Here is a 23562-nt window from a genome sequence, read left to right as displayed (position 1 = left end):
TCTCCCACTATCTTGGTAAATTCTAATGGTTCCTCCTTGTCTATAGAACCAAGTCTGTAGTCTCTGAGGACATGGTCTCCTCCAGTTAGCCCTCCCACCCCGCCCACCATCTTCAACCTGGGTCCACAGAGAAACACATGTTGCATGACTTCCTTGCCCTGGGAGGCCATGCATCTCACAAATGGTCTGGAAATATCTGGAGGCTTCTGGAGACTTAATTTAGGAACAGAGGGCCTCTGTCTAGTCTGTGCCCTAACCTGATGAACAGCCAGCTAGCCCAGCTTGGTTCGTCCCATAGCTACCAAGAGAAGATTCTCAAGTTTCACAGTAGGACCGTTCCTGTGGCACTCAGCTCCTGAACTGTATCAAGGGACCTTATGGTGTCCTGGCAGGGTGTTAACAGCAAACAGGAGTATTTTAAATTTGAGAGCTACCAATATCTACTGGCCAAGGAGCAAATCATCAGCTTGAGGTAATTGCAGTGCACTGCCTTAGCCTGCTCCCTTACGAGACTGCAGTGCACTGTCTTGGCCTGCTCCCTTATGAGACCACGGTGCACTGTATCCTTCTAAGAAGTTGGGCTTTAGCTGGGTGCAGTAACATACACCTTTAATCCTGGCACTATGGAGGAAATCCTGGCACTATGGAGGAAGGAGGATCTCTGTCTACCAGGACAGTCAGGGATATATAATAGATCAACCCTGTCTCAAACAAAAACAAAATTGGGTTTTTAGCGGTCACTGTGATAAAAATAAAAACCAGATCATTGTGGGATTGGAGATAAGAGAGGTGGTGTTTGCTCTGGATAAAAAGTTTGAGAAGCTGTGCAGCGCACAAGCACACAGACCCCATCGGTAACTGGCTAGATAGTGCTTGCCCAGCATGCTCGATGCCCTGCGTTCCATCCCTAGTAGGCAACAATCTGCAGCACATTAACTGGGTGTGGTGGTGCACACCTGTATCCCACTGCTCAGGGGATGGAGGCAGGAGGACCAGAAGTTCAAGGCCAGCCTAGGCCAGAGATCCTGTCTCAAAAATTTCTCCCAATTTATGTGTATTATTTAAAAATATAACTAATTTGCTAGGACATAAAAACTCCAGTGGTTCGGCATACATAATACATTGATCTCAGCGGCTTTTGCCTGGGGTGAGGGCTCCATGGAAAATGACTGTTGTGATAAGGCTGTGAGCTAAGAAATTCTGGAATCCTTTGGTTTAAGAAATCACCAAATCTAGGGCACAGGAAAAAAACTCTGTGGATCCTGAAATCCATTTAGAGCAAAGGACACACACAGAACACATAGCATGTAGCAAGAGTAACACTGTGTGAAACATTTGCTCCCTAGAATACATGTACAAGAAACATGTGCCTTCTGGATCCTAGGGCAGAATGTATATTTCTGATTTGGTTCTAGTTTAAAGAATCTGAGAAATCCCTCATTTCACAGGGAGAAAGTCAAAGAGGAAAAGCTGATTACCACCAAACCACAGCCCTCCCTTCGGGCTCTGGGCTTGGCCTGCTGGGCTGAGTGGCCGCTGTTCCGTGATGACCCTCACAAGGCAGGTTTCATTCTGCAGAGGTGTGGCTGCTCCAGTCAGAGAGCTATGGAGGAGAGGACTCAAGACCCATGTGTATCCCAACAAATGCCACTAGTCAACAACTAGAACAAAATGGTTTTAATCAATTGCGTCACCCTCACTCTCCTGGGAGCAGAGCAACAAAAAGGCTTGGCTCCTGCCCCCAGAGGACAGTAAGGCTTATGTGTCTCCACACTGCAGGGCCCAGGCTAGGCAGGTGGGTGGGAGACAGGAGGCATGGAGGGAGGAAATGGCAGGTGGCTTGAACATAGGAAAGCAAAGGGACCCTGGCCAGTTCTTGTGCCCCACGGCCTAGCCCAACACTCCCTCTCCCCCTCCCTGGCTTGAGAAAGGTCATGAGGAGGAGACAGGGGAGCAAGTCCCCCAGCAGGAGCAGCAGCAGCTGCTGGTTCCTTCACCAATAAACACTCTTCATTACCAAGCTACAAGAGAGGGGTGGGAAGAGGGCCTGGGGTGGGCAGGAAGGGGGAGAAGCTGCCACCTGTGTCGCTGAGATTAAAGCAATGAGATGGTGCCAGACCCCCCACCACTAGCCTCACCCCCCCAGTCTTCTTAAAACTGTGAAAAAGCTTTTAGCATGGCCCTCCTGTCTCCAGGCCGCTCAGAAGCTTGACTGAGAGGAGGCACCTGGCAGAGACAGGGGCGAGGGAGGGAGGGGAGAGAGGGAGGGAGGAGGGAGAGAAGGGAGGCTGCTTCTCCCCAGAGGCTGCAGCTGGAGGGCTGCAGCCCAGAAGAAGCTCACAGGGCTGGGGGAGGCAGGGATGAACCAACTCCCACCTCGAGAACAGGAGCCACGGGGGCAGGAGGAGGAGGGAGGCTTGGTGATGGGGTGGTGCTGTGTCCAGTGTAAAGCTTGGGGGCTGCTGAGGAGGGATGGCTGAGCTAGGGACTTTCCCACCCCTCCCCCCTCCCCCCCCCCCCCCCCCCCCCCCCCCGAGCAGCAGGGACAGAGAAAAGCCATCACTTCTTTGGTCTTTGTGGCGGCTCAGCACATGGGTGGGAAGGAGGGTGGAGAGGGCGAGAAGGGTCCTTAGGTAGCGCCACCTCAGCAGAGTAGGCCTGGCTGGGAGCTCTGGCAGAAAGGTCACAGTGAGGCCAAGAAGCGCCCCAGGAGAGTGGCCATGGCGCAGAAGTACTTGCATGGGCAGGTGGGTGGGATGAAGTGCCCCACCTCCTGCCACATCCTAGGAAAGGCAAAGCCCCCAAGACAGCCTAGGAGAAGAGGCCAGTAGGGGATGAGGAAGCTCCACTGCCACCAGGGCAGGCGGCCTGGCCTTGCCAGGCCAGGGCTCCCACCCCAACACCGGTGGCTGTGAAGGGACCTTCCAGAAAGACCACAGGGGAGCAGGAGTGGCAACAGGCCACACACAGCCTTTGCCAGCAGGGAGTTCCACTCCCTCTCTGCTGCCTACTGAAGGGCAGGGCAGTCCTTGAAGAACTTCAGCTCTTGCCTCCCCACTGGAGGCAGAAGGGGTTTTGAGAAGGGCCAGAGTCTTCCAGAGACACAGAAGCAGGAGTTGAGGGCAGACGGAGGGGCTTCCCCTCCTGCCTTTCTGCTCAGGGCTGGGGACAGTCAGGGGACAATCAGCCCAAGAGTCTGAAAGCCAGCAAGTTGCAGCAATCCCCACCCACAATGCCAAACTAACAAACAAAACAGGGGAAATGAAAAATGGGGGTGGGAAGACAAAACCAAAACAGAACCCAGCCCTCTGATCTCCTGCACAGGGCTGGGGACTGGGCTGGGAGCATCTAGCTGGGCCGGCACTGCACCTGGCCCTCTGAGTTGTCCTCTTCATCAGAGGCCCCAGCACCCCCACTGCTCAGGCCTGTGATCCGATAGCCCATGTCCAGCAGCATCGCCTCCAAGGGGTTGGCATTCATGCGCCGCTGGTTGGCCTGAGAGGCGCCCTCCATGTCTTCTACAACTCGGCCTGTGAGATCTTCACTCTGTCAAGAAAAGGCAGTTGTAGTGGGCTCAGGGAGGGCCAGCAGGATTCGAGGGAGATGCATGTCCTGTGGCATAGGCACAGGGGCTGGGGAGGAGAACAAATGTTTGGGGGAATGCCTCCCGTGTGTGAGTGTGTATGTGCGTGTGTGTAGGGAGAGCACATGTGTTGGGTTGGGAACCAGATGCAGCCCCCCACCTGTAACAGCCCCTTATCTTTGCTCCCTCACAGAAGGGTCCAATGGGGTCCCTTCTATCAGTCACAGCAAGTTAGTTCTGATCAGATCTACCATGGAACTCCAGTCTGCCAGCTGCCTGTGGAAGGCTCACCTGTCCACTGGCACAGAGAGCAGGAGTTCACACTGGCCTAAGAGTTCTGTGGGCAAGACTGCCCTCACAAGCGTCCTCTGGAGTTGCATCACCCCCAGGGTGAGCGAAAGGGGTAGAGGGCAGACTTAAGGTTATCAGACTCCAAGGTCTGTGGACCTCTCTGGGACTTGAGGAGTCAGCCCGTATACCAGTTTCTGGCCAGATATATCAGTTGCACAGGAAGGGAAAGGCCTCTGGGGTGCCCGAGGCATCCCATGAGAGGCTGATTTGTCTTCCCTCCTGCACACCTGTTCTTGGTGGATGCTCATTTCACCTTTATGGCTAGCTCAAGGATAGTCTCCAAGAGTGCAGAAGTCAGGCTCATCCCAGAAATACCGACTGCACTGAGGGCTTCCTGGGCCCAGGGCTCCCACCTCCCCAGCAGCTTTTAGTCTGTGGGGCTTATTCACTTCCCCAGCGTTGAAGCTCAGCCAAGAGGCTCTAAACACAGTCCCTATGTTTCCTGTTGTCCGGCTTTGGCTACCAGACTTCTGTCCTCACCTCTGGCCGCGGGTTCCACAGTCGCACAACAGGGTCGATGCCACTGGTGGCCAGGAAGCAGTAGCTGGGGTGCGGCTGCAAGCAGTTCACAATGGACTCATCCCCTTGGAGCACTCGGACTAGGTTGGTGGTCTCCTTTTCCCAGACGAAGAAGGAGCCATCGTCAGAGCCACTGACAATGTACTGAGCGTTGCTGGCAGGGGACAAAGGGCATGGAGGTCAGGTGGGAGACTCCCCTAAAGTCTCAAGTAAAGGCTTGAGGGAAAGGACGAAGCCTGGGACCACTCAGGAACCCTTGACTCAGAACCCTACCAAGCAAATGGGGTCCCTCCTTCAACACTGCAGGTACTTACTAGTCAGTACTGTGTTAAAACCCAACATCGGTCAGGCAGTGGTGTGCACACCTTTTATCCCAGCACTCAGGAGTAAGAGGCAGGTGGATCCCTGTGCGTCCCTCCAAGATGGTGCTGTAGTAGCCCATGGTACATCACTACATCCTTGGTGTAGATCAACTCTTGTATCTATCTTAGGTTTCTAAGAACATCCTCATGTAGCTAAGTCTCCCCTCAGCGATCTAAAACTACCAAATCCTACAGTGCATCCACAACAAGGGCCCCCATGAACTGCTGACATTTAGAGGGGATCTTGGTGAAGACTCTTAATTTATGTCCATGTGTCTTACCCACCCAGAGGGTATAAACAAAGGAAGGATGGGGTGGGAGCGGCTAAGAAGACCTAGGGCACGGTCCTGAGCACAGTGGTCTGAGGTGCCCAGCCTCTCATAGTTCTCACTTCCCCTTTCAGTGGCAAAGAATGCTCTAAGTGTCCAGCTAAAGCAAACAGGCAAGCTCTGGGCCGCTAGGCAGAGTGGGGAGGGTCGAGGGGACTGCTCCAGGTACAGCGCTGGGTGCAGTACTCAGGCCATCACGGCTCCCAGCTGGCCTCACTGAATAGACCAAGAAACAGAGGCCAGCAGAGGTACCCAAGGGGACAGAGGCAGAGCCAGGCAGCGAGTGGCCACAAAGTCTACGCCTCCCATGTGGCCCCGCCCCACCAACTCCTGCTGCCAATTGTGATATGCACCCTCCTCCTGTCCAGGGCCTCAGACCTGCCAAAGAAATTTGCCTCCTTGATGTCTGTTGTGGTATTGCAGTGGCCACAGTAGCGGAACTGATAGTCGTAGCTCCGTTCCCGTAGCACCATTTCATCTTCTGAGATGGAGTCCTTGCGACTTGTGCTCCGAAGGCGAACTGGACCACCACCGGCTGCCTTCTTCTCCTCTGGGGGCAGAAATCAAGGAGAGGTGAGAGGCTCCCCTGTTTCCTCATTGCTCCCTCTAGCTCCGAGTTGTCTGCAGCCCAGTACTGGCAACATAAGGCTGTCTGCCTGCACCCTCACTCTGGGAACTGAGAGAAGGCTGGAAGGATATGTGTCACTGCTTCCCACCTGAAGAGCATTGACAGAAAGAACAAACTCCATGCTAGGTACCTGCCTCCAGTGAGTCCATTTTCCATGTTTGTGGCCCACATCACCATGACCCAGCTCTCCCTACAACTCTGGCGAGAGGAACCAGGCAGGCTTTGGGGCCCTTTGCAGATGACACTGGTTTGGAGGCTGCGCTGTATCTGTGGCCACAGCTCTACCTAGTAGAGCTGAGTGGGGAATGAAGGCATTTCCACTGTTCTTGCCACCACGCCTGCCACACGTGCACAGACCCCAACAAAGATAACAAACAGCACTCGTCTCTCAGCCCAGTGAGCTGCCAGGCCCCGCTTGGGAACAGGTGGGAAGGCCCAGCTGCAGCCCACATAGCCTATCTGGGCTCAGATGGTTTCGGTACCCGGTGTCCTGAGTGCTCTCACTACCCTCAGCAGAGGCTTTCAAGGGGAGCTGCTGACCATCCACCCCCTTCTTCAAGTGTGGAAAGCGAATTTCAGGGGTCAGCAGGCTCTCTTAGGCCACGGGGATCTGATCGCAGAACCAGGCCCTGCCCTCACCAGGTAGCCCCAAGTAAGTAAGCCACAGCTCGCTCTGCTCGGCACTCACCACCATCGCTTTTGGAGAAGAGGGCAGCTGTGATGTCCCGACCCAGCGCGTCACAAGCACTACTGTGGGCCTGCTCTGGGAACTTCCCTTTGAAGTCATCCAGGCACTCCAGAGCCTCAGCCACATACTTCAGTTCAAAGAGGCACCGGGCCAGACGGAAGTGTGCCTTCAGGTGGCAAGGGTTCAAGGAGATGGCCTTGAGGCAGTCCCGGAGGGCATCATAGTGGTCACCATCCCTGGGAAGGTAGAGGAATACAGATTAGAGGTGAGGCCACGTCGCAGACACAAGGTCCCCACTCAGTCTCCATTTTCTGTGGCTATTTCTAGCTCACCTCTAACACACTTCAGGGTGAGGAGACGGAAACCTTGGAAGCCTTGGCTTAGCCTGGCTCTCCCTCCCTAGGAGATGGAGCAAGCTAAGGAGCAAGCCAGGAACCCTGAGGTTTGAGACAGTAAAAAGCAGTATCAGGCTGCCCTCTGCTGGGCACAGACGGCAACTGTACACGGCTCACCTCAGGCACCCGCAGCTCTGCAGCAGAAGGCCTGGCATCTTGCCCACCTCAGACTCCCCAAGCCCTCCTTCTCTTTTCCTTCATCCACCTCCTCAAATCCCCCTGCTGGCCTTCAAAGCTATGTCCAAGGCAGGGGGCCCTCAAGGACAGTTCTGTGGTCTGGAGAAGCCAGAAGTGCGAGGCCAGGGGCTCAGGGTCTGACCAGCAGGCAGCGAGCCCTCAGCCAGACCCCCCTCTGTCCTGGCTGACTGATCTGCAGCAGCTGTGGCCTCCACCTCCTGGGGCTGGAGGATGGGGCCTGTCTGGCAAAGTCAGCTCTCTGGAAGCTGATGGTGAGGGGGCTGTGCACACCAGGAGCTCCAAATCCTCTCTACTCATTTCTCCAATGGAAAAGTATGGATAAAGGGTAGGGGAGACGCTTTTTATTGGAGGGGGTAGAGGAAGAAGCCCTCGTTTTCCTATGTTAAGCCAGGACAAGGAGGCATGCCTCCCCTGTTGCCAGAAACACATCTTGCCTCTCATCTGTAGAGCCAAGCAGCAGCAAGGGCCACTTTCCCCTTTAGAAACATGTATTTGTTTGTTTCTTTTTTTTCAGAAAGCCTCCCCCCTGCCCACCCCGCCACTGGGCTGGGTTGGGCCTACCCTGAAGCTGGTGAGCCCTCCATCAAGGGCACAGTTCACCGTATTCCTGTGCAGCCACAGTCAGCCTGTCATAGATGATGCCTCCTGACCCTGCTCTCGCCAGGTCGCCAGAAGGAACACTCAGCCCTCGGAGCAGCCACTGGGACCAGGAACCGACTGCTAAGCAATGTGGGCAGGCAGGAAACAGGGCTGCTTTGATGGTGTGCGCTGCGTCAGGATGAGTGGCTGTGACGAAGGAGCAGGCGTTGTGTGGAAACCCAATTACTGCCTGCAAGGTGCCCCTTCTGAGCTCCTAGCAAGAGCCAGGCCAGAGACCAGCCAGAAGCCAGAGGGTGGTCTGTTTCCAGGAGCAGATGGCAGCTCTGGGGAGACTGGCCTGGGACAGAATGTGACATTCTTAGGGTCACTGGCAGGCATGTGGGGATGGGAAAAAGGAGCAGGCTGGCCCCAGGGCTCACCCATCCTAGATGCACGGCAGATCAATCTCCCTGAAAAGACAGCCCTCTGCACATCCCTGCTCATGTGCTTCATCTCCAGAAGCTGCCTGGCACACACTGAATCAAGGCCAAACGCCACCCTCTGCATTCCAAGCCCTTTCCAGGCAAGCCCCAGGCTACCTCACAGACTCATCCCCTGCCAGTCCTTTCCAGAACCCTCTCCTCCAGCCAAATGGATTTGCTGTTCTGAAGCAGACTCTTCAGTCAGTCCCCCGCCCCCACGCCTTTGTTCACACCATTTCATCTCCCTGCAATGTCCTTCCCCACAGTCCTCTCCTCCCCCTCATCTCCTTGTGTAAGCTGCCCACACTTGGAGCCCATTCAGACACCACATCTTTCTGAGGCTTCCCTGATCCTGAGCTGAGGCGACTCCACTCCTCTTGATGCCCACAGCACTTTACCTGCCCTGCTGCCTCCCACATCTTTCATCTTTCATGCTGAACTATGTCAGACTTTATCCTTGTCCAGCAACTGGGCGCTCCAGGGTACAGGGACTCAGAGTGACAGAATTCTGTTTGCCCAGTACCTAGCACATAGTAGGAGCTCAGAAAACAAGCTGTGAATGAGGAAATCACCAACTTTTCTCAGCAAAAATACTGACCTGAAGCAGAGCTCCCAGTCAAGTTGAGATGAGAGCCGCCACGTCCTACCCAACCATTGGAACAGAGCGGTGACACACCTCAGATATCCCCAAATAGTCCTTTTCAATTTGGGTGCCACTCGATGCCTGGGGAAACTCCTGATGCTTAAGCTGACTTCTGTGTGTGTGGCATCTTCCCCGCCCCCATCCTGCTGACTTGGGTGGGTTTCTTAAGCTTCCCCAGGCCTGCCTAGTTTCAGCCAGACGATGGCACACCAGCTGGCCTGTCTGTCTGGGCAGAGCCGACGGATGCCAGACGGAGCAGAAATGGCTGTGGGCCCAGCTCTATCCATCTCTAGTCTTGGCCCTGGCTGGGGGATGGGGGTCTGCGTGCCTGCTTGTCTGACGGTACTATAGGCAGGACTGAAGCCCCGATGGTCTGAGGGTCTTCTTAGGCTATGGTCCTACACCTTTACCTCCAGCCAGTGTAACCCAACATAATCTATACTTGACTTCAGATCTCTAGGTCTATTTGTACTTGGTCCAGTGAGTGGGTATAAGGACCCAGAAAACAAATGTAAGACCATTTAGCTGCAGAATCATTTTTGAGGATACAAACTGAGTTCACCAAGCTCCTCAGTTGCATCTACCAAGATTCCATTGTTCTTTCAAGGCCAGATTCTCTAGTAATCAGTATCAACAATGTCTCAAGCCCCACTTCATTCACATGCTGTAACAAAGCACTGAATTTCCTGTGAACACGATCACTAATCTCTTGGTGCTTAAAATATGGACCCGGCTACCTTTGGGAAGGTAGTGGCCCACATTCAAGGAGCCCCAAGAGGCAGCAGGCTGCCGATGCCACCTTCTCTGGTTGCCTTAGCAATTTGGTTCCATGGTCCACTTGCTTCAGTCCTCGTTCTGACCCAGGTCCCTTTGCAGTGCCCACTCACCACTTGCGTTTCATGTAGGCAGCAGCTCGGTTCCCATAGAGCATGGCATTGTGAGGGGCCTTTTGCACAGCCTTGCTGTACAGCTGAATGGCCTGGGTCCACTGCTGGCAGGCAAAGGCTTCATTGGCTTGCTGCTTCACGCGTTCCAGGTATGGGGGCAGCTCCACCTGGGGGCTGCAAGGGGACGAGAGCCAAGTCAGACCAGTTAAAGGTTAGTAGCGCTACCCAAGGGCCATGCATGGTCCTGTGGACCCTAGGATCTCACTGCTATCCAGAAAGGGCCGCTCTCACCCTGAGTTTGTTACTACCTATTACCACAGGATAAAATGTGTACAATCCAAATACTGTGAGCCAGTAAAAGGGAAGCAGTAGTAAGGGTGTCTGGACAGGCATATAATAATTACTAATCAAATGCTTGGGCCTAGGTGCCAGCCACTGATGTTACACCTGCCTCCACACTGAATTAACTTTAGACCATCCTACTTCTTCCCATGACTCAGTTCTTCTCAGGGACTAGAAAATTCTAACATCTGAGCCCAAGAGAGGGGCGGGAAGAGCAGAGGCAGGAATATGCTCTGGGGTGGGAAAGACTATAACCAGGAGGACTATGTGGGTGGGGGAAGGCTCAATGCTAAGAGGCAGCTAGCCTCCCCAGGTAGAAGCTACCGTAGAAACACTAGTCACTCTAAGAAGCCTCTCTGGCCCAATCTCCAACATTTGGGATTCACATCTGGATTCAGGAAGGCAGGGGTATGTGTGTTGTAAATTTTTGTTGAGATTTATTTTTGTGTTATGGGTGTTCAGCCTTTATCAATGTGTACCATGTGTGTGTAGTACCAGAGCAGGCCAGAAGAGGGCACTGGATCTCCTGGAAATGGAGGTATAGACACTTGTGAGCTGCTGTGTAGCTCTGGGAATGGAACCTGGGTCTTCTGGAAGAGCAGCTAGTGCTCCTGACTCTCCAGCCCCCAGAAGAGATGTTTACAGGACATGTTTCTCCCTCCTGTCCAAAAGGTGCAACAAAGACATGGATGGCCACAGAGGTCAGCTGGCCTCACCTGATACACCCCTTGCTTTCTGGCAGCCGGAAGCCATTGCTGTGAAGGTGTAGGCCATTAGATACACCATTGGACACACCGTTGGTAGGCATCTTGCCATTCTGGACTTCTGGCAGGATGAAAAGAAAGCAACAGTACAACTCAGGAGGAGGCTTCCATCATAGGATCTGATGGCTCCATTGTGAGACTGTTCTCCCAGGTCAAATCCAGCCCCAGAAAAGCAAATCAGGACAGGCAGGCAATGGTATAAAGAAAAGCCCGTGCGCCCTCTGCTGGCTAAAGAGGACATAGCTTCTATCTGACATTTCCCACTGCTGACTCTGGGGAGGGATAGAGGGGTTGGGAGTGGGGTGGCATGCATCAGTTGTAACCCAAAGAAATCTATTAGCCAGGATGAGAAGGGGAACAATTTCAAATTCTTAAAAGACAAGCCATCTTCCTTAGGGGTGGGGTACAAAGCCTTGGGAAGACCTCTCCGACCTTTTGTGACCATCCTCTCACAAGGTCACCGTGGAGACCTGCTCCTTTCGGAGGACATGGACAAAGGTAGGAGGCTTCTCCACAGGTGACAGTACTCAAGATCCCACCCACCTCAGCAGAGGTTCCCCAAGGGCAGAACTTACCCACGGGGTGGCATTTTCTAGGCAAGAGGAAGGTATATGGTCGTTGCTTGTAAGTCAGATCAAACAAATAAACCTGGAGTGAAGAGACAGGGCCATAAGGTGAGCTGTAGCTGAAGCGCTGGCCAGGTCTTGGCAGCTTGAAGACCAGGGTCCTTAACTCACTGAGAACACTGAGCATGGAATCAGAGCTAGCAAGGTTTCCCCGCAATGAACCATAAGCAGGGAACTCTTCCTAACTTTGACTCTTGGGGTAGCTGGATGATGTACTCAGAGCCCTAGCTGGAGTAAGTCACTAACTGGGAGCACATCCTTAAATAAGATCCTCACAGTGACACTGCCAATTACCTCCCTCAGGAAGTAAACATTATCTGTTGTTAATACTTACTGAGTGTTACTTAATGCTTATTTTGTTCCAGAATTCTGCTAAATGTTCTATATGGACTTGCTCCAGAAAGTTAACTGAAAAGGCTATTAATACCATCATCCTTTCTGCAGATGAAGAAACGGAGACTCAGAATCTCACGCTTTCCCAGGGTTGTAAAGGACAGCACAGGCAGGACTCAGACCATGTAGTGTGCTGTCCCTGACTCTTCAGCTAGGCTTTCCTCTCATCCTCATGCGCCCTCAGGCCAGGGCTCACCCATCCTCCAGCCCCTCTCCTGTGTGTGTATTTACACCTTGTTTTGCAATGGGTCACTGCCTCACTTCCCTGTCTGCTTCCAGAAAACAGTAGGAGAGAAAACTGAGGCTCAGGGAAAAAAATAGACAACTGCTTGAGGTCACTGGAAACAGCTAGTAAGTAACAGGCTGGCATCTGAGAACGGGCGTGCTGATCGGAGGCAAGTCTGAAGTGAAGAAGGAAACTGAAGCTGGCCTTGAGTTCTCTATCTTCTGCATCAGCCTCCTGAGTGCTGAGGCTGCAGGTTCCACTGCACCTAGCCCAGCATCATCATCTCTCCCTCTTCTCTCCCCCGGCCCCGTTAGACAGTTTAGACCTGGTTTACCCAGTTTATGTGGTGCTAGGGATCAAACTGGGGTTTTGAGCATGCTAGGCAAACACTCTGTCAAGCAACTAACATCCTTAACCCATGTTCTGTCAATTTCCAAGAGTATGTTCTCTTTTATTTTCTTGTTAAAACATGAGTGTGTGATGCACATGTGAATGCCTGGGCGGAGGTCAGAGGACAACTTTTTCCTGTTTGTTTCCTGTAGTTCTGATTAGCCTGAGACTAGAGATGTGAGATTTAAGATCAAGCTCATCTTAAACTGCCTGCTTCTGTTTCCCAACTGCTGGGATTAAAGATGTGTGCACCACCATTTCCAGTCCCAGAAGGTAACTTGAGAGTTGGTTCTCTCCTTCTATCTGGGGACTAAACCCAGGTTGTCAGGCTTGAACATCAAGTACTTTTTTTTTTTTTATAATTTTTATTTTATGTACACTGGTATAAGGGTTTCAGATCCCAAGGAACTGGAGTCACAGGTAGTTGTGAGATGCAATGTGGGTGCTGGGGATTGAACCCTGGAAGAATAGCCAGTGCTCTTAACTGCTGAGTTCCGAATAGCAAGCACTTTTACCTGAGGAGCCATCTTCCTCATGGCAGGCCAAATGAGGCAGATCAAAGCCTACATTCTTATCCAAAATATCTTATCTGTCTAGTTCATTTTTAAAAAAAAAGAGGAAAATAGTCTAGGTTAGGGTAACTCTGTTGTAATCCGCATGATACCATGTTACTCTCACATGTCACAATGCCATTTACAAGGAAGCTATTGCTTTATCTGCTAAGACAGACGGAATGCAGGTGGGGAGTCTCACCAGGCAGTAGAGCCTACCTGCTCTCCTCCCATGTTGACTAGCAGCTCTGTGCCATTGGGGCTGAAGGTCACATAAGTGGCAACCAGCACTCTCAGACGGCTATTATAGTCAGGTAACTTCACCGGCAGGTGACCTGTCATGAAGAATACAAGAACTCTAAGATGAAACTTCCAGACTTGCTTATAGAGGCAGGGAACAGTGTAAAAGACAGCCAAATTGAAAATGCTAGCAATCAACGTCATCATGGAGGCAGGGACAGGTGTTGAGCGCTCGGTACAGGTAATGGCCAGCAACTTATGTGTGTTCCCTCACTGAGTCATTCTGTATGTGAAGCAGGGTCTCGCTATGTAGTCCAGGTTGGCTTCACACTTACTAGCTATTCCAGATTAGTGTTGTGATTTTAAACCTCCTTCCTTAGCTTCTGAGTTCTAGGATGATGACTGGTTTTTCGAGACAGGGTTTCTCTGTGTAATAGTCATGGCTGTATTGGAACTCGCTCTGTACACCAGGCTAGCCTTGAACTCACAGAGATAAACCTGTCTCTGCCTCCCAAGTGCTGGGATTAAAGACATGTGCCACCATTGCCCGGCATGTTTTTGAATTTTCTGTTGCTCCCCTTTGCCCCCATGGACACTCCCCAGAAAGAGCCACGGTCTAGCTGAGAGCCAGGATGGGCCCTACCTGCCACATAATACTGCGCCGCACCGTCCGGAAGGGGTTTCTGCCGGTCACAGAAGGTATGCACGCCGGCCGTGGGGCTCTGCTTCATGCTCTTTCTGAGGGAAGGAAATGAGGCAGATTAAAGCGCTAGCTTTGTCCCTGGCTAGGTGGATCACCCATGACTATGTCCCCAGAGCTAGAGAAGGCATTCTCTCTTCTTGCCAGGCAACTCCAAGGTTTGCTCTTTAGATGGCTATGGACATATTCACCAGTAAAGTAGAGCAGGCTAGACCTGTCCTAGGATCAGGAAAAGTCAAGGCTGTGGAGACTGCTTGGGTCTGAGACCGCCCTCTCCTTCTCTTTTCTGAGACTGGGTCACATTAGTTAGGTGAGGCTGACTTCAGACTCAGCTCTGTAGAAAAGATGACCTAGAATCTTGCTCCTTTCCCTTCTACCTCTCAAGTGCTAGAATTATAGTAATGTGTCACCATTCGTGATTTTACCTTTTCTTTTCTGTTTAAAAATATTTTATTTTGGGGCTGGAGAGATGGTTCAGCGGTTAAGAGCAATGACTGTTCTTCCAGAGGTCCTGAGTTCAGTTCCCAGCAACTACATGGTGGCTCACAACCATCTATAATGAGATCTGGTCCCTCTCCTGGCCTGCGATTGTACATGCAGACAGAACAGTGTATACATAATAAATAAATCTTGAGAGATAATGTGACTACTCTGTGTGAGGGAATGAGCACGTGAGTAAAGGTGCTCCACCAAAAAGGCCAGAAGATGTCAGATCCCCTGTAATTAGAGCTGTGAGCTACCATGTGGGTGCTGGAAATCAAATACTGGTTCTTGGTAAGAGCGGCTCTTAACCACTGAGCCATCTCTCCAGCTCTACTCTTTGACCTTTTTTATTAAGTAAAATATGGACAAGTATGTTGTTCAGTGGTAGAGTACTTGCCTAGCACGTGTATAGTCTCATATTAATCCCAGTATTACAATAAATAAATAAAATTATACATACCAAATATTACACATGTAAGACTCTAACTCTGTGGTCAGATACAGTGGCCTGTGCCTTTAATCCCAGTATGTGGGAGGCAGTGTAGGTACCTCTTTATGAGTTCAAGGTCAGACTGGTCTACATAGTGAGTTCTAAGCCAGCCAAGGCTACAAAACAAGACCTTATCTCAAAAAACAAAAAAACAAGGGAGAGGGGAGAAAACAAAAGACTAACTCTGAAGTTGCAGAAATGGCTCCACTTGCCAAATCTAATGACCCAAGTGCGACCCCAGGACTACATGGTGGAATCAATCCTCTGACCTCTACACATGCACCATGGCACTTGTGAAACTCTGTCCCTCTGACCCCACACACAGGTAAATAACTGTAAAACAGTGAAATAACTATCAGGAGACACAGTGATTCATGGGAGGGAATTACAGGCAAATTACTATAAGAGAAAGGGCCAAGTGTCTTGCCCACAGGGCTACTGGTCGTACCTGTGGTTATGGATCATTCGGATGTCGTAGAGTCTCACAAAGGGTCCACTGGCCCCTACTGCCAGGCAGTTGTTATCCTGGGGATTGACTGTGAGGCACTTGGCCTCTACCATCGGGCCACAGTACTCTGTCAGGTCAATCAGCACCTCTGAGTGTTTGCTGTTCTCCCGAAGATCATACTGGCTGTGAGAGAAGACATAATTAAAGGTTAGGGTTCTTATGCAGAAAGCAGGGAGAACCAAGTCCTTGCAATGTAAGAGGAGATGGAGTCTACTGTGAGCCAGTTGCCTATAGTAAGCTTCTTCTATTTTTGAGACAGGGTCTCACTATGTAGCTCTGGCTATCCTGGAACTCACTATGTAGACCAGGCTGGCCTCCAGTTCAGAGACAGAGATCCATCTGCCTCTACCTCCCCCAAGTGCTGGGATTAAAGGCGTGCACCACTACACCTGGCTTTATAGTAGGCTTCTTAACACATTTTGATTTATCCTAAATTAATCCATTACAGTATATACTACAGTTCAGATCTTCTAAATGTCAACATTACAGCTACTGCTATTCTACCACTGATTGCAAAAAATACCGAGGGAAACTGTGCTGTTCGTCCAATACTCTGAGTGTTTCATGTGCACCACCCCTGTGCCACTAGAACAGGGAGGCTCCAAGAAATTAAATAAACTATCTGGGGTATCACAGCTACGAAGTACAGAGAATGAACAACCTGCTAAGACTATGGCATGTAAACTATTTTGTTAGCTGGGTGTCATGGCACATGCTTGTAACCCTAGCATTCAGGAGGCTGAGGCAGGAGGATCATGAGTTTAAGGCCTAGGTTACACAATGAGGACAGCCTGGGGTGCATAGGAAGATCTTGTTCTAAAAAAAAATCAATCAACTAAACAAACAAAAACCTCCAAGCCCCCAACCCCCTTTGTTATGTTCTTCTTACTTCCTTCCAGAGAACAAGGGCTATGTGACAGGAAGAGAAAGGAGAACAAAGCTTCCCTGAGAGCTGCCTGAGGACACCAAAGCCAAGCCAGCTCCACAGCCCCAGCTGGATGGCAAAGGAAAAGCCAAATGTCTGGATGGGATCACACCCCTGCTGCTCCAAAGGGACGCTTTTTACTGCCACTACACAGGAACCTCCAGAATGGGGCGCAGTATCACCCATTCCTTGCCTGGCCGCCTCTAATTGCCTCACACAATTAACTTGTCCTAGGCCATCCTAACTGGAATGCTCTCCCTAAAACAGTCTGACATCATTCTTCTGTCACTTGATGCCTGCAGCCTGAGTCTATGAAACCCCACAGTCCAACTCCTAGGACCCAGTTTCACACACCAGCTTTCTATGTGGTCTAGTTATAATCAGTCTTTTCTCCCCTCTCCCTGGGCTAGGGTTTCAAGTATGCTAAGTGAGCCCTCTACTACTGAGTTGTGTCCCCAGACTACAATACAGCATTCTGCACCTTGTATGCGATTTTATCTCCCTATATGTGTGGCGAATCCACCTGCCACCTCTTGCCCACCCACCTCTCGTCTGCTCTTGAAGGCCCAGTTTATGATCATGTACTGCTAGCATGTCTCCACTACCTGTGCCTAGTCTAGGTCCTCGGGATTCTTCTACCTGATGCTCAGGTTGCTTGGTTTCCTCCCGGCTGGCCCTGAGAACAGGCCAGCAAGCGCTTCCTGAACACGCCATTGACCCAGGCTGTCATTCAAGTACTGTGTGTTTTACAAGCATGTTCTCCACGGTCATACTCAGATCAACCAAGGGGATATTATGATTATTCCTATTTTAGAGACGAAGAGACTAAAGTTCAGAGGTAAAGTGGCCTTTTCAGACTTAACACTGAAAGAACTAAAATTTGACCTGTTCTGCCTGGCTTCAGAGGTCTGCTTCTAACTACACTGTTAGGAGTTTACACATTACTTAGAAGGTTCTCTACAGCAGCATAGAGAAGATAAGAAAGGATGGCCAGTTGTAGGAGTCTGGAGAAGTCAGGGGAAAGTTGTGAGGCCGCATCTGGAGGAAGCAGTTACAGCAAGGCAGCGGCGCTATCACAGAGTGTGCTGGGCTGTTCTTGTAACCCCATCTGCTCAGGAAGCAAAGGGGCTCCACTGAGGCAGGAGATGGAAACCAGCCTGAGTAACAGAAAGACCATCTCTCTCTCCAAACAACAGAGTGGAGGCCTCTGAGAAGGAGCACGCTTGTCTCAACACCCGAGAGGCTGGGGGAAAGACGATCTTCTGCCCAAGTACAGCCCGGGCTGCAGAGTAACACCTGTCTCAACACCCAACCCTTCCCACGAAAAGGGGTGGTGGTGGTTTAGCTCAGTGATAGAAAATTCTTCTGGTATGCAAGAGGCCCTGGGTTTGAGTCCCAGCACCCTGAAAAGGAAAGAGAGGCAATAGCACCATCTTTGTCTGAAAAGGGTAGAGGCAAATGTGCAGCCACATAGGACACTGGAACTGTAGGGAGAGATGCCAGGACTCTGGAAGGCGGCATTATGGTAGGGGGCACAAGCCACTGCCACTGAGGCAGAGGACACGCCATTTCATGCAGAGACACTTACCGGATAAGCCCATCCTCGGCGGCGCTCCAGAATGTGTTAGGCCACATGGGTGCTGTGGCAATGCGCTTCACCCGGTTTGTGTGGTCTCCAAACATGTGGATCGTCTCCTTTACCGTCAGGTCATGGACATGGACCTTGGAGTCAGCTGCTCCCGTGATCAAGATTCTGTCTCCGGCATGAGGCAGGAACTGCTCAGAAGAAATTGCATGATTGGCAGGAGTCAGGGTGGAACTGGCTACTGAGGGAAACTGGCCTGGTTGTCAGCATGTCCTTTCCCTCTCAAGTCACTTAAGAAAATAAGTTTATCAAGCTCACCAAAATAACTTAGGATGGGAAGCAGCAGCCTACCAGCCTTAAAGGTTAAAATGAAGATAATTTATTATATATACGAGCTCACGTGGTTAGGGCGGTCACGACTCACACTAAGCTGCTTTACCTCAGGAGCCCCTTTCCTCTTCTCCAAGCAGAAGCTGAGTGGACGGTAATCTTCACTTCACTTACTAAGAATTTTCAAATACCAGTCAACAACACATTTCCTTGCTGATACCGAAAACAACCACATTATAACTTGGAGGCTGGGAGTCAGTCCTGTGCCGAACATTCACACAGGATGTGTAAGAACCTAAGACCAACCCCTAGCACAAAGAAAACTACCTTTGAGGCTCATGGGCTAAGAGATGTCTAAAATGTTCCACTCCTTCTGTGGAAAAATTTTGGAAATCAGGTAACAAAGATTAGAAACTATTTCTATCTTGCTGGGCAGTGGTGGTGCACACTTTTAACCTCAGCACTTGGGAGGCAGAGGCAGGTGGATCTCTGTGAATTCAAGGCCAGCCTGGTCTACAGAGTGAGTTCCAAGACAGCCAGGGCTGCACAGAAAAACCCTATCTCAAAAGACAAAAAGCAACAAAGCAACAAAACCAGAACTACAACAAAACTATTCCTTTCTTTTGACCTAAAACTCTCACTTTAAAGAAATAAAACAAAAGAAAGGATCTGGGCAAAAATGCTCAGCACAGCGATCCTTATAATGACAAAGAGTAGGAGGAGTTCAGAGGACGACAGTGGGGAAGGTCTGGCCACCGTAAAGATGACCGCCATCGCCCAGTGAAGTGGAGAACGCAGTACTCCAGATGGCACGAGGCAAGAACAAAGCAGTTGCAAACATGGCCTCGGTGGACAAACAGGACACAGCTTTATCTTCCTAACTTGAGGAAGAAAACGTTTGGGGTGGCTATCTCTCTCCCCCTCCTTCCTTGTAACTGACACCTGCACGGAGAATGTTAGGCAAGGGCTCGACCACAGAGCTAGATCACAGCTGTCTTTTTAGTTTTTATTTGGAAGAGCAAAGAAATTACACTTTTCTTCTTTGCTACTCGCTCATTAGGAAAAGTGATATATATATAAACTTATTTTTAGGAGCAAGCAGCAATCTGTAGTCCTATCTGGAGGTAGCACAGATCCTAGCTAGCCACAGCACTAACAGGTGAGCCCTCACTGCAGCCACATTTGTAATGTACCATAGTTGCCACTGGGGGGAGCACATGGGTGAAATACTGTAAGTGCCTATGGTTGGTGTTTTGACTACCTCAATTAAAAATGAGTCATTTCTCTGCTTTTCTTAAAAACGAAAAACTAGGGCTGGCAAGATTGCTCAGTGGATAAAGGCACTTCCCATACAATCCTGGTGACCTGGGACCAATCCCAGGGACCCACAACAAGAAAGGAGAGAACCAATCCAAGAAGCTGTCCTGACTTCCACACACTTGCTGTGGCACCCATGCCCCCTCTCCCATATCACATACATACATAACATACTTTTGAAAATGTATTCTTAAATCATCAAAAATCAAACCAAATCTAAAAAAAAAAAAAAAAAAAACCAAAAAAAAAAAAAATGCCAGAAGAAGCAGATAAAGAGCTGCGTCTCACACCAAGGACTAGTAAGTGTGTGCATGTCTTACTATACAGTACGGGCTGGTCATGAGAGTCACGAGCCAAGCTGTAGCTGTTCTGCTTCAAGAAAAATACCTAATAATCTAAACGACCCTGCAATACTGTATAGCCAGAGTCTCCCCCAAACTCCCACAACCAGGACCAGAAGTGGTTAACAGTCCAAATGGCCTCCGTGATATCCGTATGACTGAGACCAGGTCAGACCCTTCCCTAGGCCTGGAGACTAGCACGTACAGGTAGCCTAACTCTTAGAAGGGATGGCATGTACCTTGAGTTGGTTTTGATGCAGCTGTGCCTCCTTGTGCACCAGGGAGTGTATTATACCAGGAAACTTTTTTTCCAAATTATACCATGTTTAAATTTATTGGGAATAAACCACCTGGCATCAGACTCCCCAAAGTCTTGATCCGGGCTGACGAGGTCAATCCAAACCAAGTTCTCATTCTCGCCTCATTGCGGTTGGTTCGTTTCCCTGTCCGACACTTACGGAGACCCCCACACCCTGATAAACACCCAAAGGGCTGTCCAACCTTCTTCAGCCAGACATGTGGCAAATGCCTCTAATCCCAGAATGGTGGAGGCAGAGGCAGGTGGATTTCTATAAGTTCAAGGGCAGTCTGGTCTACAAAGTGAGACCCTGCATTAAAAAAATAAACAACTTTCTTCTTAGAGCCCCCAGCAGGAAGTCCTTTCCATCTCCAGGCTACATGTGACTCTAAGGCCTCATGGGTACTTCTAGGTTTGCTCCCTAGGATCAAGACAGCAGGTTTCCAGGGAGGAGCAGGCTGCAGACTCAAGCTATAGCTCCGTGGGCAGAGAACCTGCCTAGCATCTGCGAAGTGCTAGGTTCCATCCCAGCACCAAACAAACTTCTTATAGAACACTTGGAGGGGGAAGATCAGGAGTTCAAGGTCGTCCTCAGCTACAAGCTGAGTTTCGGGGCCAGCTGGAATTACATGAAACTTGTCTCAAAGGAAAAAGACAAATTTCACATAGCAGGGCTTTCAAAGGTCTCTAGGCTCCTGCCCACCTCTTCTCAGCTGAGATCCCTCTGACCAAGGGTGAAGATTAATTTCCTATGACAGGATAGCAAAGCTACAAGATCTATGCTAGCAGTTTAATTTTTATCTTAATTGGAGGAGGAGCTTTTTTTTTTTTTTTTTTTTTTAACCGCATGTCTGCCCTTGGAGTTAGATCCAATGAACTGGAGTTACAGCCAATAGTGGGCTCCATAGAAGTACTGGGAAACCAACTCTGATCCTTTACACAAGCAGTAAATTCTCCTAATCCCTGAGCCACCTCTCAGGCTCTATTCTTTTTATTAAACCAAAACAACAACAAAATCTTAGCCAGGTGTTGTTGACGCACACCTTTAATTACAGCACTGGGGAGGCAGAGGTAGACAGATCTCTGTGAGTTCAAGGCCAGCCTCATCTACAAGGGGAGTTCTGGGACAGTCAGGGGTATGTAGAGAAAACCTATCTCCAAAAGCCAAACCAAACAAAAAACAAACAAACATAAAACTCACTCTGTATACCAGGCTGGCCTTGAACTCAGAGATCTGCCTGCCTCAGCCTTTTAAGTGCTAGATTAAAGGAGTTTGCCACCATGCCCATCTTAAAAAATATTTTAAGGTTTTAAGAATATTGGCTTAGAGAGATGACTCAGCTGTTAAGAACACTGGCTGCCCTTCCAGAGACCCAGGATTGAGATTGATTCCCAGTACACACATGGTGCTTCACAATTCTCTGTAGCTCCAGTTCCAGGGGATCTGATACTCTCCTCTGGCCTCTTTGGGCGCTGTACACACATGTGGTACACAAAAATACATGCAGACAAAAATACTCATACACATAAAATACAAATAAAAATCTCTTTAAAAAATTCAAGTGTGTGTGTGTGTGTGTGTGTGTGAGAGAGAGAGAGAGAGAGAGAGAGAGAGAGAGAGACTACAAAAAAACAAAAGAGGGAGTCAGATGTGCTGGAGTTAGAGTTACAAGTGGCTGTGAGCTGCCACTATATGGGGTGCTGGGAACTGGATTCCCAGGACTTCTGAAAGAGCAGCAGGTGTTTTTAACAGCTGAGCCATCTCTCAGTCCTACCTGCCCATTTGTCTAACTTACTCATTCATCTGTCCATGAATTTAGAAGATACTCCTTAGCTGCCCCTTTTCTTCATTAGAGGAAACGGGCTTAGAAAGGACAAAGAATTTGCTCTTACAACTTCCAGGAGGCATGCCCACTCACATAAATATAAATGGACAAAGGGACAGCAAGATGGCTCAGTTAAAGGTACTTGCCATCAAGCCTGATGATCTTCATGAACCCCAAGACCCACAGGGTGAAAGGCAAAAACTGACTCCACCCAGTTTTCTTATGACCTCCACATGTACCAGGACACCCATGTAAACCACAATTATACACATGTACCGCCACACAAACAAAAAGATAAAAATGTAATAAATAGAAATGGATCTTGAGCTGGCCAGTTGGTTCTGAGAAGAACATAAAGAGATAGGCTTTAAACCTCACTCTCTAATACTCAGACCACAGGGACAGCTGCAAGTCTAGGATCCACAGTACACGCTATACCAGCACAGCCGCGCCCACAGCCCAGTTCTGCCCATCGGTGTCTTACTCACCTTGACAGAGAAGATATTTGCTGTGTGCCCCGTGTGCATGGAGAGCAGCTTCTTGTGATGCAGTGGGTCCCACACAATGGTGTGCTGGTCATCGGAACCAGAAGCCAGCAAGCTGTGTGCAGAGTTAGGAGCTCTGACTTCATGTTCCCAGGTTGCCTCTTCCCTATCCCCATTCCCAGAGGGTAGGAGGTAGGCACACAAACTCAAAGGACAGCAGATGTTGCAGAGTTTAAGGTTAGCTTGTAAATATTAGTAGATTCTATTTCACTTGGCTAAGAATTTTTCAAGGTTCTCCCAATACACCGACCTAAGTAAAGCAGGGTCTGGACATTCATCCAAACTTCTATCTGCATTTGGGATAACAGTTTAACTGTGTTGGCAGTTATAGGCAGAAGTCTATCTCCTTAGAAGTACCAAAGTGAGGAGCCATCTTCTCCCAACCTCCCTGGCCCCTTCTCTGGTCCCCTCTAGCACATACTTACTCTCCCTTCTCATTCCACTCCAGACAGTTGACACATCCGGAGTGACCCTGGAGGAGGAAACAGAGGGTTAGGAAGACAGCTGATTGGACAGTCTCCTGGGAAGCACAATGCCTAGAAGTGGGATAAAGCAAGCAAACCAGTCTCTCCTTCAGTATTTCTAAGGGACATGTGGCAGTCAGAACTAAAACGCCCTGTGTCTCACAGCATATAAAGAACTTTCTCGCAAAGTCTCAGTTGACACTGAACACCTGAGCTATAAAGGGCAGACTTCATCATCCCATTTTGCAGGAAAAACAAACATGAATAAGTAGAAATAAAAGCCAAAAACTTCTGCCCCATCCCTGGAAGGCACAGCACAGCTCCCCCCAGGACAAGTTCCGAGACAGAACGTTTGTGGTATCTTGCAGTTCCATGTTTCACTCATTTATTCCTCCATCCTCACTCCCTACCGAAGTCAGACCCTAGAGATTAATGCAGAGAGCTAAGTTGGGCTAGAGTATTTATCTTGAGGGTTTTACTTGAGAAAGAGAGAGAGAGAGAGAGAGAGAGAGAAAGTGGGGCTGGAGAGCAAGTGGGCATACACTTACTGTTCTTGCAGAGAATCCAGGTTCGA

General features: G+C 49.9%; 1 protein-coding gene across 4 annotated transcripts in view; it reads right to left on the bottom strand.

Moving 5' to 3' along the window:
* Positions 1 to 1662: 1662 nt before the first annotated feature.
* The window catches only part of Wdtc1 (WD and tetratricopeptide repeats 1), a 48998-nt gene continuing 27098 nt past the window's right edge, over positions 1663 to 23562 (bottom strand). For 3 of the 4 annotated variants that reach the window (XM_048434100.3, XM_048434099.3, XM_085686724.2), the window contains exons 4-16: positions 22950 to 22996; positions 22468 to 22579; positions 17871 to 18058; positions 15298 to 15480; positions 13820 to 13914; positions 13156 to 13271; positions 11326 to 11398; positions 10703 to 10811; positions 9645 to 9818; positions 6461 to 6696; positions 5523 to 5694; positions 4415 to 4607; positions 1663 to 3546 (exon numbers count right to left, since the gene is read on the bottom strand). In XM_048434100.3, coding sequence (XP_048290057.2) covers positions 3349 to 3546; positions 4415 to 4607; positions 5523 to 5694; positions 6461 to 6696; positions 9645 to 9818; positions 10703 to 10811; positions 11326 to 11398; positions 13156 to 13271; positions 13820 to 13914; positions 15298 to 15480; positions 17871 to 18058; positions 22468 to 22579; positions 22950 to 22996 — 1896 coding nt within the window. In that variant the 3' untranslated portion in view covers positions 1663 to 3348. The remainder of the gene's footprint in view (positions 3547 to 4414; positions 4608 to 5522; positions 5695 to 6460; positions 6697 to 9644; positions 9819 to 10702; positions 10812 to 11325; positions 11399 to 13155; positions 13272 to 13819; positions 13915 to 15297; positions 15481 to 17870; positions 18059 to 22467; positions 22580 to 22949; positions 22997 to 23562) is intronic. The other variant, XM_048434103.3, reaches the window with a different exon arrangement.

The sequence above is a fragment of the Myodes glareolus genome, chromosome 3 (assembly GCF_982192425.1).
Source record: "Myodes glareolus chromosome 3, mMyoGla1.1, whole genome shotgun sequence".
Lineage (NCBI taxonomy): Eukaryota > Metazoa > Chordata > Mammalia > Rodentia > Cricetidae > Myodes > Myodes glareolus.
This window is presented reverse-complemented; position numbering and strand designations above follow the sequence as displayed.